We start from the raw sequence: 15,475 nt of genomic DNA, 5'->3' as shown, positions 1-15,475 counted from the left end.
ATGCACTTGCGCGCTGATTTCCAACATAACACGTCTTACTTATCGCATGCAACTCATGACCCTGTTGGGACTTTTCAACGAAATCCAGCGTTAAACACACCCGCAAAACTCTGCTGCTACCCCGGATAAACAAACTATATCCATTGTTTCCATAATGCTGGCTTACTTCTCCTTACATCCAAAAACACACTTCTTCATTCGTGCCATTGTTGAGTTTAATATAAAACAAACCTGTTGCATGAAGTGATGCGTGTGACTTCTAGCGTCCTTGGTTTTTGTTTTCCCGATGATTGACGTGTGGGCATGCTTTTCCGGGGGAAATTGATACGTATGGCTTACCCCCGATACGTCAGCTGGACCCGTATTTGAAAAAACTTTCCAAACCTTGTATGAACCCTGGCGAAGTGCATTCGGCACAGAAATACTCTGTATGACGTCGAACTGCTGTTTTGATACTTTGCCAATGTTTAACATGAGAAAACCAACTCCTAAACTGTGATATTATGCATTTTGCATAAAATACCATTGAACCACCCTCTTTAAAGATTGAAATCGGGTGTGCCTCATATGTCTTGAAAAATGAAGCCTCTGGCTCTTTGATCGCCCCCTGGTAGTCAAACCCCGCCCTCTTCATTCAAACGAATGGGACTCCGAAAGATGGTCTTGGTTCTTTAAGGTAGTTGTTATCATGCTGATACTGTATATGTTCAATTTTCATTTTTGCTAGTTTTATTATAGCTTGTAATTTGATGCTATAGAAACAGGGCGTGTCGTTATGATTGGCGTTGTTGAATTGGGCGCGCAAGCTTTTGGGCAGAAGTTTGATATCGCGGCTCCGCCTCTGGCTTTACGGACGATTCCTTCTGCGCATGCCTTGGCTCCAAACTGATGTTTTTACGTGACATGGCGGCAACCATGGTCGGACATTTTTAGCTTCAATTCATTACAATGGAAGGAGGCGACATCGCGTCATCCATCTTTTTTACAGTCAATGATTGAAATCAATGACTGAAATCAAACGAATGAAATCTCAACACATCTGGTTACCCAAACCGGTCCTTCGATAACCCGCATACAATTATTAAGTTGTATCAAAAAAGCAATCAATGTGGCACCCTAACAGTTTGAAGATGGCAAAAAATCTTTCAATTTATATCCTTATATACAGGTTGCCTATCCAATGCAAATACAGCGACAGTCAACCTGCATCTATGCAGGGTGGAGGTATAAAATATCACAAAGACCTCGTGAGGCTGTTATTTTTGGGCTAAATGGAGTGTTGAAAAAACAAGAAGTGCCAAAAATTTCGGTTTGAGGTTGAGTCATGTAAAATGTAATATTAGTATTTGGTATATATGTTTACATAATGCTTATTTTATTACTTAGTTGCTGTCGTTTCATTTAAAGTATATTTTCCAACTGTTTACAAAACTGAAGTCATTGCTATAGCTTCATCGTGAAATTGACAGCTAATACACAACAAGATGGTTTTAGGCAAACACGTTTTACTGAGTAGACTTATCCGTTTCCCAGAATGCACTGCCGCACAAATGGCTTCCACAAGGTTTTTGCTCTCTTCGCTGAGGTCCAACATTAAGCAACAAGGCTTATTTCCTGTAACTCAAACCTCCCATAGCAAACCAGAGTGAGAGGAAACAACACCTGCAGCGAGCCCGGAGCCGCCAACACATGAGTCAGGCTCCACATTCAGACATGTTCTAATTGGGCTGTTCTCGTGTGCAAGCTGTGTATTTCTTTTTGCCCGAATTAGCACCACAGACAAAAATAAAAGTCTCAGACTGCATAGATCAGTTTCAGTAGATCTTGTTGTGAGTGGTGCTTGCCATGATGCTGATTTTGCGGGTGGTTGCCAGGTGCTTACTATGTGGTTACTTAAACGTGTTGCTGTATAGTTGCTAGGTGTTTATTTAGGGGCCCCAACCAAAAAATAAACTCCAAAAGCTCCAAGTCTGGTCTCTAGACTTGGCTCTGACATTCCTTTTAATGCAGGTTGAAGATTTTTTTTACCACTATTTCATTGTCCAGCACACATCACTGTACAGTCCTGTATATATTCCTGTGGCTAAGTCAATCAATTAAGTATTGCGCTAGCAACGCAAATGTCATGGGTTCGATCCCTTGGGAACATGCATACTGATTAAAATGTATAGCTTGAATGCACTATAAGTCGCTTTTGATAAAAGCGTCCTCACATTGCATGAATGTAATTTAAACGTACTTAAGAAAGTAATAGCAGACCTCTCTATAAGCCACGATATATAGCAAATCCCTAACCCTAAAGGCTAAAGTATGCTTTGTTTCACGGACCGTGCGTGTGAAGCCACATTTTTGTAAACGTGTGAACATGTGTGCCTGTCATTTGAGAATGCACATACAGTTAACTGCACTGTTGACTAACACAAACCAGTTGTAGTGCACATGCATCAAATGCTTCATGGTCAATGGAGTTCGACTTGGCTTGAATGCCTAGCTGTAAGTGAGATGTACTTAACAGTAGCAAAAATATTTAGATATAAAAAAATAATAAAATCATATTCCTGACTTGGCAACGACCACTAATAATAATAATAATAATAGTCATTATGGGTTTATCCTAGTCCCAGACTAAAATGCATGTTTGAGCTGCCTCAAAAACACCTTGCACAGACATATCTTAACATATATAAGTGCCATTGTATGCCACAGTATTGTTTTTTGTAAGGTTTGTTTGTAAAAACAACCTAAAAGTCCTACATTAAATAAGACCTAATCCTGGATTAAAGGGATAGAGTTCATCCAAATTCTGTCATCCATTTACTCACTCTTATGTTGTTACAAACCTGTATACATTTCTTTGTTCTGATAAACACAAAGGAAGACACCCCGAGGAATGTTTGAAGAGTTTGGTTCCAAAACGCAATGAACAGCATTAAAAAATGAGTTACCGCCAAAATCAGTTTTGTATCAGGTCAATATAAAATATTCGTAATTTTACACAAAATCCGATATCCGCTGTGCTATTCTGTCATCTTTTCTCCCATTTTCCCCAAAACGCGATAAATGCCAGTCCTCCTTTTCTGCAGAATGCAATAAATCCGGTCAACAAATCACAGCGCACCATTCTACGCATTGTAAACAATAATGGCGGCGCTTTGAATTCACACAGAATCCTAGTTTTCCTCATCTACTTTGTACTTCGTGATCAACAAACAAACAAAAACAAAATAATACTTTGATGGCAGTGATAAACCTCTGGTGTTTTTTTGTGACGGGAAAGAAACGTAAGCCATCAAAATCTAATAATTTACGCGAGAGGCACTCGGGTGACGGAAAAATGGTGGCTGTCGCTTGTTCTCCCGACAGCATCAAGCTTCTGTCATGCTAACACATTGACCCCAGAGGATCTTATTAAAAACTTTACATTATTTTACTCGAAGCCAGCGAAAATCGAGCAGGACCAAAACATTTTACAGCTGATCGCTGTCAAAAAAGTTCAGCAATGACATCCCAAGCATGACAGCAGCAATGACAGTGTTCTTAATATGACAAAGTAAATGTTTTGATTAATGACATTAATGTTTATTTTTTTAATCAGTGTATACCACTAGTCAACTAAATGAATATAACACGGCAAAGATGAATGCACATTTATAGATTGATTCAAAAGATTTGTAGCATTTTGAAAAAAAAAGTTTTTATAATAAATCTTTGAAAATCTAATTATGGATTTGAATTTTTAATGTTTTTACAACCTAAAGATGCTATGTGAAAGTTTGTAACAGAAAATAGTGGTTTTCATCTTGGCATTTTCTTGATATAGAAAACACGTTTTTACCGAAATTAGTCAAAATGGAATTATTGCGTTTTGGAACCAAACTCCTAGTTTGCAACCAAACAATTTGTGAGCTCCATTCACATCCATAGTAAAGAATAGTATGGAAGTGAATGGGCTAACAAACCGTTTGATTACTAACTTTCCTCAAAATATCATCATTCGTGTTCACCAGAACAAAGACATTTACACAGGCCTGCAACAACACGAGAGTGAGCAAACGACCACAGAATTTTCATTTTTGGGTGAACTATGCCTTCAATCTAAATCCTGTCCGGGAAACTGCCCCTATATGGACATGTGTCACAATCAAAACATGTTTAATATGGATGTACAAAATAAAAAAATATTTTTTGGAAATCTAAGTAATATAAATGGAAAAGCGATAAGCTATAAAGATCTCCACAGTCATTCATACTGTATTGGAGTCAAGTAAAGCAACTATACAAAGTCAAAGCTCATGCCCTCAGCAACCTTTTCCCATGACTGAGGCTAAAGCTGATTGATTTACCATCAATACAGACACCCCTTCTCCCACCACAAGTCCATCATATAAACAGACCAGTGAGTCAAGGCCAGTAAAAATCACTGGTGTCTCCGCACCATCCGTTGCAAGGCAGAGCCGGATCTCATGTACAGCGACTGTGGTTGGCCCAGACCGCCGCCACTTCCTCGCATTGCATGGCTGCTTCTAACCACATCACTATGTGTTCATTCTCTCCGTGTCTTTAGGGTTCCCAATACAAGTAGCTGAAAGGAACATGTCGAGAGTTTACGCTAGCTTTCTGTTTATCACGCAACAAATGCAGTGAAGAAGTAAATCTCGCACATGCGCAGGATCCTCGAGTAAACAGAATGCTCAAGACATTTTTCGTAACAGAGGAAAAACAAGGAACATTCGAGTCAAACTACAGGTTACCAATGCTGTGAGATACTACTTGGAGAAAATCGGATGTCTCTTGAGAAACCGAATCCTGATCAGGGATAACATGGTTATTAGGGTGCAAACCACAGGAGAAACTCCCTGGTCAGTCGAACATATTTTGGCTAAGCAGAGTAAAACCTACCAAAGGAAATGGATCTAAAAACTATTTAGCGATGCCTCATTGACTGACTCCTGCATCCAGCACACTTTCCAATGACTACATCAAAATGCAACCCTGTACGCTTCAGCCATCATCACCCATTCTGCCAGGTCTTCCTACATCGGAGACTCCAGGGGACCCAGTGCCCTCGCCAAATCAAACCTATCTGCGCCTTTAGCACACGGTGGTCTCTCTCGTTCTCGTGAAAACTGCACGCCGGGGTGGTGAGCAGATGCTTAACTTCTTGTGCCAACAGGATGCTGTAATGACAGGGTTCCCCCACAAGCGTGTCAAACTGTTTACAAAGCCTTCACTCCTCACTATCAAGCGCTGTTATTGTAAAGAGCTTCCGACTCCAGCCGGGAAATGTTTTGACGTGCCGAATCAAGATGTGGAGGGAAGACTGGGTGGGGCTTGGGTTTGTCCTCCTTTGTGGTTTTGTTTAAGCTGAAACAAAGTTTGTTATCAACAAATCAATTCCCTGGCCTCATAGAAGAGCGACAACCAAAAATATAAGTTTAAGTTTATTATACAGTTGCCTTGATCACAAAGAATACAGTAAATAAATACAGCACGATGGGTTTACGGGAATCAACAATGTAATTGAAATTCAGCACACATGTAATTGTCATGTAAATTACACAGGGTTATGCCTGAGATAAAGTGCATAATCGAACAAAAAAACAGATATGAAACATTCAGATTTTATAACAACTTAACGCTCACGTTTGTTGTTGTTTCTTTCCAAAGAATAAAGGTTAAGCCATGCAAAATGTGATGCAGAAAATGATTTTTTTAGCATTGTGTAGACAAGCGTCAGTGTGGTTCAACTAATTTTTTAAATGTGCTTCATTGCCAACTGTCAACTACACCTATACCACAATATAGTATGCATAATAGAGGTCTTCTTGGGTTCGAAATTACCCAAATCACTGTTTTACCCAAACCTGATGTGCATAAATCTTTTTTTTTAAAGGCCCGAGACAAACCTGACAAAGTTAGAGCCGAGTCCGTCCTGACCCAGTGGCATTTTTTAAGACATTGGACCGGCATGTACACGGCACAGATGTGTGTCCAGTCTTCAGCCCCGGCACGCATCAGGCAGACAGAAAGAAACCCCGGTGGCCTCACAACCAATTTGGCCGTTGGCTCTATTTGTTAGCTGATGATGACACCAAGGTAACCGTTACAGTGTGCATTAAAAATTGATTGACGAAAATTAACCTCCCGCTAAGCCACATGATGTCGCAAAGTGCTCTTGGGTGATTCTAGAAATCAGACTTATGAGGTGTCATGAAAAATGTTGATTAAAAAAGTAAATGCAAAGGAAGAGTATAAAAATAAGAAGCATACAGTTATAAACATCTCTTCATGTACTATTTTGCACATGATTTCAAATGACATCATACAAACCAATTTTGTTGTTTTTTCCACATTTAAGAGGAACATTTTCATTACCGCAATGTGCCCATGATTGGATTTGGGTTTTTTGACATGGAAATATTTATAATTAAAAAATCTAAAAAATAAAAAGCTTCAAGTGCATGTTATACCATTAAACATTAAAGAAACATGTGGTATTTGGTTATCATTGGTAAATGTAGAGACAATAATAAGGAATATAAATGTGTCCAAGACCAATTTTCTCATCCTCCGCAACAATTTTCAATCATTGTTTAAGCCCTCAAAGAACTAAAATTTTCAACAAGAAAATAGCTGGAAGGGACATAATTGACTGTGACACTCAAGATGGCTACCAGGTAAGCAGTTCTTATTTTTTCTCTCCAGATAAAAATTGAATTTTTGTTTGTCATAGTACCTAGTTCTCATTACCGAAACATGAGTTTGTAAATGCATATATTTAATGTTATATCATGGTAATGATAATTTTTGATAATGATAGTCTAAAAAAATTTAAATAATTCTATAGGAAATATTTTTTAAATCCTCTAAAAATAATGGTTAAAGTAAGTTCGGACCTTAATCTTATATGTGCAAAAAAAATGGGCTTCAATGGCTTTTTAAAAATTCTGATGCTGGACACCTTCTAAATCTGGAATTTGTGAGAATCACCCTCTTGGCAAATATCAAAAATGATATTAAACCCATGATTTACTCACCCCTAAGATGCGTCCATCATTTTTCAAACTAACACATTTTCAGTTATTTTAGAAAATATCTTAGATCTTTCCGTTGTTTAAATGTAAAGTCCAAAAAATGCATTTATCCTTCCCCAAACAAATCCAAACGGCTCCAGGATGATAAACAAAGGTCTTATGAGGGTAATCCATGCAGTGTTGTTGTAGAAATATACATATTTAAAACTTTATAAACTAAAATAACTTGCTTCCGGTAACGCCGCCATCTTAGACTCCTCTGTATTTAGGAGAGAGTATCAGCGTAGTGTACGCAATTTTCTTAGTGATATATGACAAATGCGGAGGGCGGGGACACAGAGCAGCAGCAGAGAACCCTTCGCAAACTTCGTACACTCTCATCTTGAATGCGGACGTGACTAAGATGGCGGCGTTTAAGGTGAAAATTCGAACATTCATCCATGGACACTTAAACAGCTGATATTACCCAAAGTTTGCCATGAGGGGGCGGGGTTTAGTTGCGCTGCACATTACTAACAAATTAAATAAATAAATGCGTCACTGAAACAATAAATTAAATTATTGAGTAAACATTACATGACAAATAATGAATGGAATTGAATGCAAAAATGAGTTATATTCTGATGTTTGAATTTTTTAAGGATTACACCGTCGTCCAGGTAAGAGTCGTCACTTTCGTTTCATGTTAGTATGGTCAGGGACTCGGGTTGACCTCGGGTTTTCGGTTATACGTGGACCCATGAAGACCTCTAATGCATACTGCTTTCAAAATTTATTACAAATGAGTGGCATGCTATCATGCTGTTTTCAACACACAAAATCTCAAGGTAGCCTGAAGTTACACCATATTAAATTTAACGTTACGGTTTAGTAGTGATTTACTCAATCGCTACACGTAGAGTACACATTCTCATTGGATGACTGTTGTTATCTAGCCCCTAAAATGCATCACTGCTTCAACACAAAGCTCACATAATGGCTGATGTTTAGTATTGCTATCAGAGATCAGTGACCAAGTGCACTTAGAATCTACAGCTTTCTGAATAGCCACGCCTTACTCATAAAGATGAAACGAATACTATAAACTTATTAAGCGGAAGTACTGTTCTACTGGGAAATATTTGCCTTTTTATATTATGTGTACCTGCGGATATATCTTACAGTTCATCGCGTGATCAAAAGTTCAGGAGATCACAGCAGTTTCCTCATGCGGCGAGTGTGTCTGTTTATATTCATGGTGGCGTGATCAGTAGAAGAGCTCAGTACATCAAGAGCCTCGTCCTGTCGTTCCAGCTCTGTCTCAGCCTCCAGGGCCAGAGTCTTCAGTTGCTGTAGCATCTGCACAAAACACCACACAACAAACTCATGAGAATTAAATATAAATATATGGGGATTAAGTCTTAACTTCTGGGCTTAAAAACATGGCTCATTGGAATGCTAGATTCTGATTTGCCAGTCACGACATTTGCAGGGTTGTTATTCCCAGAAAATAGTGTAACCTGGATGCTTCAAATCACAGTATAGTTTAATATAACAAAAATAAATATGTTTTTTATAACATATATAACATTATATTTACAAATGATTAGTGCTGCCACTAACGACTAATTTTCTAACGACTAATCTTTCGACTAATTTTTCGAATAGTCGACTATTCTAAACGACTAATTAAAAAAAACTCAAGTGTTTGTTATTTCATTGTGTCCATTTTATTTTGAACCCACCGGTGTCATAAACAATATGAATAACTTAAATGTTACCAAATAAAAAATTACAATGTAATGTAAACAATATAAATAATAATAAAAACTTCCAGTGCAAAGTAGATGCTTAACAGAAATATGAAATGTTTCACTTCTACTCTTTGATCTTATATTGCATTTTAACACAACTGAATGCTATTTTACATATTATCTGTTCTGTTGTAGCCTATAAAATAGTGACTAAACATGACCCATCACCTCGTTTTTTATCCAACCAGCTGTTCCTTTAACTGCTGCTAAAATCCTGATTTAGATATGCAAAATCACCATACATTTACATTGTAGCTTTACTGCTGTTGCTCTTCTCATAATTGTTGTTGTGTTTTGAGCCATTTCTTGATTTTAAATGCGAGTGATATAGCGCAGACAATTCGGTGCAGATTCAGAAATATAAGAGAATACCCTGTTGTTGTTACATAGACTACAGAACACGGCATACAGCATCATAGGGAGGGAGAAAGCTCGCACACAGACTCACACTACTGCTAATCTTTCTTCAAGTCATGTTAACTCGATCAGTCGTCTTTGTCAGAGACATCTGTGAATGTTGACGTTTACGCAAAAAAGAAAGTACATTAAAAACACTGCCACCTTTTCACTGTCACGTAAGAGAGAGGCGCGCGCGGTCGAGGCGCTGCAAGCAACATGAGTGATAGAGAGAGAGAGAGAGAGACGCGCTGAACACTCACACTGACATTTTAAAGTCTAAAACAACTTGCATGACAAACTGTGAAATACACGTTATGGCTAACAGGACAATATATGCATTTTCCTTTATATTCTTGATACATACAAAAGCTAATATAATTTGCATTCACAGCATTCTGTGAAAATACAATACAGTTTAACCCAACTGGCTTGTGTTGAACAAACTTTAGGAAATGCTTGCTATTAGAAGCAAACAATGACTTGTGTAGAACCTGCTTTTTATCTACAAACAGTCTGATAAAAAAAATCTACTTTCAGGGAATAGCACATGTAAAAAAACTTAAAGTGTGGAGTATAAACCCAAAAAAATTTGTCTCACGTTCTTCCACTGAATATTGATATTGTGATATGTTATAATGCATTTGTGCAGAAATTATATGACAGTTTGATAGTTTACAAAAGTTTATATTTAAAGGAACAGTACGTAAGACATCTATATAAATTAATCATAAAATGGCCCTGATATGTCACTAGACATTAAGAAATCATTTTCATTTCAAATACTTATATCACTGACAACAGTGGTCTGGCCAGGATATTGTCATTTAAAAAGTGGAGTTGCAGCCCTCAACTGATGTTTATGTTGTCATTTTGTGTATTGGCCACCAGTTGTGTGATTGCAGTACCAGTTTTAGCCACAAGTTTTGTGATTGCAATACCAGTTTTGGCCACAATCCTACATACTGTTCCTTTAACTTTTCTTTTAAATATTTGAACAATATCATTAAAACAGTATGATTAATTATGATTAAACAGGCTGATTATGTACTGACTGTCTCCTTGTTGCAATAATCTTAAAAAATGAGTAATTTTATTTATGTTCTCCTTAAACCTTTTTGTTGAGACTGAAGATTTCACATAAACAGTAGGCTATATGCATTACAGGCCTCTGTAAGACATGCTGCCCTGCCAAAGACCAGACCTCATCTCTTTAAAAAAAACTTCTTTACCATCTCTTCATGGCATTTAACATGTTTGTTTTTAGTGTTTCTCAACCCCAAAACCATCTTGAAAAGTGATATCTGCGATGGTTGACCAACCATTAATTATTTCTGCTCAAAGTAATAACATTGTGTTTTGAAATGGTTCAACGCAAAGAGGGCCGTTCTGCACAACCCCATAATAATGCACTCAGTGAAAAATGGCTTAGGGTTTTTGCGTCAGTGTTTATGTCTGGTTGCTGCGTACCATGCAACACCTCAGCTGAGTGCTCCGCGGGTTTTACTACAGCTGGCATTGCAGTCGTCTGGAGACGTTGATACTGAGAATTTGTATCTGTGTGTGGTGGGGGAATGCCTAGAGCTGACGGCCCATTCCTGTGACATTAAATACTAAACTACGGGCCAGAGGATGTGTAATGCGGTCATGTAAGACTCAGATTTGTGTTTACTTTTAATTCTTACCGAAGGAGCTAGCAAGATTGCTTATGATATTTAGAAGTAGAAAGAGTGATGCAAGGTGTATTTGGCTGCTCAACATTATCTTGAGAAAGTGGAGTTTACAGTTGACCTGTCTGAGCTCCTGTGCTTCTGCTTCGGTTACAGTGGGCTGCAGCACTTGTAGCTGCAGTTGAGTCAGTTCACCAGCAGGCACCTCCACTGGTACATCTGTCTCCTGCCCATGACCTGAAGACAGACGACAGAAAAACACAATCATATCAGTGAATGACAGTAAAATATATAAGAATCAAAATAAGAATTTGCCAATGGATTTGTAAAAAAGTTAGGTAATACTAAGTATAAGCGAGAACAATTATAAAAGTATAAGAGTATGCATTGCCTTGATACATCAAAGTGAACATAAGTAGATAATATAATAATAATAATTATTATAATAATATAATAAGCATTTAAAAAAGCTCACAATGGAGAAATAAAAATGGAAAAATATCATGATGAGCAGGTCATACTGTATAAATCAGATGTTAGAGCTTGACTGCCACCATGTGGCAGAATTAATGATCATACTTATTTATATACAGAGTCTTCACTATTAAAACAACAAAAAACACTTCCCCAGACCCTGTGATCACAGGCACCCGCCAAAGTCTTCTATGCTACAGTGGTTTTATAAAGTGTTGGCCCTCCTCCAGATTTCATATGTTATTGCATATTTGTCACACTTTAATGTTTCAGATCATCAAACAAATTTAAATATTAGTCAAAGGTAATACAAGTGAACACAACATGCAGTTTTTAAATAATGGTTTTATTATTGTGGAAAAACTCAATCCAAAAATAAATGGCCTGTTAAATCAACTTAACTCTGGTTCATCACACCTGAGTTCAATTTCTTTCGCCACCCACACCCAGATCTGATACACATCATTTTGAGATCCAAAGAAATTTAGGAACAAATAAAGAATTAAGCAAATAAATTGAGTTTTATCAGTCTGGAAAAGCCATTTCTAATGCTTTGGGACTTCAGCGAACCACAGTAACAGGCAATATCCACCAATGGCGAAAACATGGGACAGTGGAGAACCTTCCCACGAGTGGCCGGCCGACCAAAATTACCCCAAGAACGCAGCGACGACTCATCCAAAAGGTCACAAAAAACCCCACAACTACAAAGAACTGCAGGCCTCACTTGCCTCAGTTAAGGTCAGTGTTCATGACTCCACCATAAGAAAGAGACTGGGCAAAAATGGTTTCAAGACGAAAACCCCTGCTGAGCAAAAATAACAAAGACTTGTCTCAGTTTTGCCAGAAAACATCTTGATGATCCCCAAGACTTTTGGGAAAATACTGTGTGGACTGACTAAAGAAGAGTTGAACTTTTTGGAAGGTGTGTGTCCCATTACAAACACTTTTTCACATAGGGCCATGTAGTTATGGATTTTGTTTTCCCTTAACAATAAAAACATTTGTTTAAAAACAGCAGGTTGTGTTCACTTGACTAATATTTAAATTTGTTTGGTGATCTGAAATGCAAAAACAAGAAATCTGGAGGGGGGCCAACACTCTCACACCACTGTATCTTTGCACTGGGCAGAAAGAAAATGAGCCCACCTATACATTTTAGCAACAGTCTTGTTTCTAGCCACTGTAATAGTACAAAAACTTAATTTAACTGTGAATAGAAAGTATACATTTTTCATGTATGTATTTCGGTGAACTATCCCTTTAAATAGAGACATGGCACTAGTATTTAAGCGACCAAATATTGACATCCGAGATATCATTATGGTTAAAAACTTTTGGTAAAAACTTTATATTTATGGAAAGGTAAACACCATTCATATACCTATATTATACGTTCATCAAATGCTTTTGCTATAAAACCGCCTAATCCCGGCCTCAGGCTATTCAGAAATGCCAGTTTGTTGGCAGAATCCATTAAAGGATTCTTATTGATAAATGCTTATAAGAAAACATATCAGATGCACTTTTTTGCATCCGAGCTGTTCATATGTTTAATATATGTCATCTATGTTGTTATCAAAATGGACTTACTGTAGCATATGTTCCTAAGAAACTCAGCTGATCGGTATATGTCGGACACGATGCACCATTAAGAAGATAGAAAGAAATGATCCCTCCTGCTGTACCTGCACTCCAGATGTTTCCTGCACCATCCGGGCTGCCTGGTGTCGTTGCTGGGGTCATCTGAAACGCAGCGTAGTCGCGGGTAAACTCAATTTTCTTCTTGTACTGCATCTCCAGTACAGACAAAGCTTCCACCATTTTGGCAGACAGAACTCGATAACAGATGTCAGGCTTGCCGATGAAGCGCTGTCGGATGCTTATCTCGTAGGGGTTGTGTACGCGGATATCGTCCACCTCTTCTCTCTCAAAGCGATGGAGGAGTTGTCCGTTTGCTTCTCGAACCTCCAGGGAAGAGACAAACACCGTCAGGCTGCCTGGTTTCATGTCCCCAGAGTTCCCACCATGGGAGATGATGGCTGGAATGCTGGTTATGATTTTTTGGCCCTTGCCTGATCCTTTGGTGTAAGCTGATTTGGCAGCTGCCTCAGATTTGGCTTCTTGATGGCACTTCCATGGTAGTCTGCCAAAAGGCCACCAAGATGGACACTCAAGTTCAGAGAGTAGTCTGCACGCAAAAGATAAACAGATTATAATTAAGGGCAGCTTGATAGTTAACGCTTCCGTATTTTATACAACATAAATGCACTCAAGGTACACATATTGTGGATATTGTGGTTTTATCTGCATAATTGTTATTACCCACAATTCATTCATTGGTTATGACACTAATCTCTCACCCTGCAATTTAAAAGTGTGTACTCTGAACTCATTATCCAGTCCCTATAGACGATATCATCGGAAGCAGGCGCGTTGTCGTGGCTACACGTCTGGCCCGAAGTTTATTTCCGGTCTCAAACAAAACATACTGAACAAAACTTACTTATCAGCCACATTCAGATCTGAATCAATCTTGTCCAGGCCTTGAATCATGTTGTCAAACTGCTCTCCCTGGTGGTACAGAACCTTCCCAGTGTCATCAAGCCTCCGCTGAGCTCCAGATATTAGGTTGATCAGCTCCTGGCCTTTACTGAGGGGGGCTTCGGCTCCCTGGGGTGCCGTGGGCGACAGCAGCCGTTCCCTCCAGAAGTGCTCCAGCACATGGTAAACAGTGGCACGGCAGGGCCTAAGGGAGCTGAACCAGTGCTTAATGTTTCCCTGCTCCAACACAGTCAGAGAGCTGAAAATGAAGCTGGAGGACTCCATCTTGATCTCCATGATGCGTGAGAGCCGCAAGCCAGCCAGACTCTCCTGGTTCTGCTCAGAGGTGAATCGCAGGGTAGTGCGGGTTAAAGAAAGGGTGCCGCTGACCCAACGTTTTTCACTGTTGATGTAATAAGAGCCAGGCCAACTGTGGATGGGGACATCTTGGCTCATCTTGATGGGGTGATACGGCTCACCAGCCACCTGTGAATGATGTAGTAAAGTAAGTACACGGGCATTTCAAAGACATTTTAATTCGAAGAATCCATTGCAGCCTGGCTAAATACAATAGCACAATTCAAGGTACATTGAAAACTAGGTGCGTAAGGGTTAAATGTTTTGAAGAACATGCCTATAGTGTCCAAACATGCAGGGTTCCCACACTTTTTCAACTTTTCTAGATGTTCATGATTACTAGATTTGTACACATGATTTAATAGACATTTTATTTAAAAAAAAAAAAAGCTAAAATGCAACATTTTAAACCTAATTACTTGATTTTTTTTTACAGGTTATCATCGCTATGGGAAGCCAGACCATAAAACACGTGTAGACCACATTTTTACAGTTATACTTTATGTTGAGATGTTTTTTATATTAATTTATAAAAGTCTAACATTTCAAACATTATTCACAGATTTGTTGTCCAATAGAGAGTACATCCTGGGTGAAATGTGCTTACAATGGCAGTCTATGGAGTCCATCAACACTTACAAAAGCTTTTTAGATGATTTTAAAAGCTTTTTAGAATGGAAACATGCGCCATGGTCATTTAGTTTTTTGCTGATGTGTTATAAATGGGTTATATGGTTATAAAGTCACAGATATTAACTTAGTATTATCAGAATCAGTTTGTCAGGATTTAACAGCAGATGGTGACGTGTGACATTTCTCAACAAAAGCCATACAAACGCATTGATCATAATTTATTTCATACCTTTCTGATGAATTTCACCTTTAGACAGCTACGGCAGGGTGTGACATATATGACGCACTAACGTAAACAACATCCATTTACATCGTAAAATGCCTACATGTGTTTCCGAAAAAAATCTCAATCGTGTACGAGACATTTACTGTTTGACTTCAGTGTCTAATTTAAAGATTTAATAAAGAAATTGTCCATTAGTTCCTCGCTGTGTTTGAGCGATGTAAACACAGCTGAATGCTGCAGTGGTTGTTTGGCTCACTCATGTTTACAGTCCGATGTGCAAGGATAACCAATTGACAGTTCCGCTTTAATGACGAAGAAGTGTAAAATTTATTCAGGTAATAATTTAGA

The 15,475-nt window shown here is 38.4% G+C and overlaps 1 protein-coding gene across 2 annotated transcripts; it reads right to left on the bottom strand.

Annotated features, from left to right (window-relative positions):
• Positions 1-5,428: 5,428 nt before the first annotated feature.
• Positions 5,429-15,435, bottom strand: snap47 (synaptosome associated protein 47). Of its 2 annotated transcripts, none has more exons than XM_055203068.2 (5): positions 15,131-15,419; positions 13,874-14,397; positions 13,056-13,558; positions 11,015-11,130; positions 5,429-8,372 (listed from the first exon to the last, which is right to left on the bottom strand). In XM_055203068.2, the coding sequence occupies exons 2-5, from the start codon at positions 14,365-14,367 to the stop codon at positions 8,226-8,228; spliced, it is 1,260 nt and encodes a 419-aa protein (XP_055059043.2). In that variant the 5' UTR covers positions 14,368-14,397; positions 15,131-15,419; the 3' UTR covers positions 5,429-8,225. The 2 variants fall into 2 exon arrangements, 1 of the variants encoding a protein (XP_055059043.2); XR_008643990.2 differs by having other exon boundaries at positions 8,235-8,372; positions 12,961-13,558; positions 15,131-15,435.
• Between the last annotated feature and the right edge of the window lie 40 nt (positions 15,436-15,475).

This window comes from Misgurnus anguillicaudatus, chromosome 2, assembly GCF_027580225.2.
Source record: "Misgurnus anguillicaudatus chromosome 2, ASM2758022v2, whole genome shotgun sequence".
Lineage (NCBI taxonomy): Eukaryota > Metazoa > Chordata > Actinopteri > Cypriniformes > Cobitidae > Misgurnus > Misgurnus anguillicaudatus.
The sequence above is the reverse complement of the archived record's forward strand: the minus strand, read 5'-3'. Positions and strand labels throughout refer to the sequence as shown.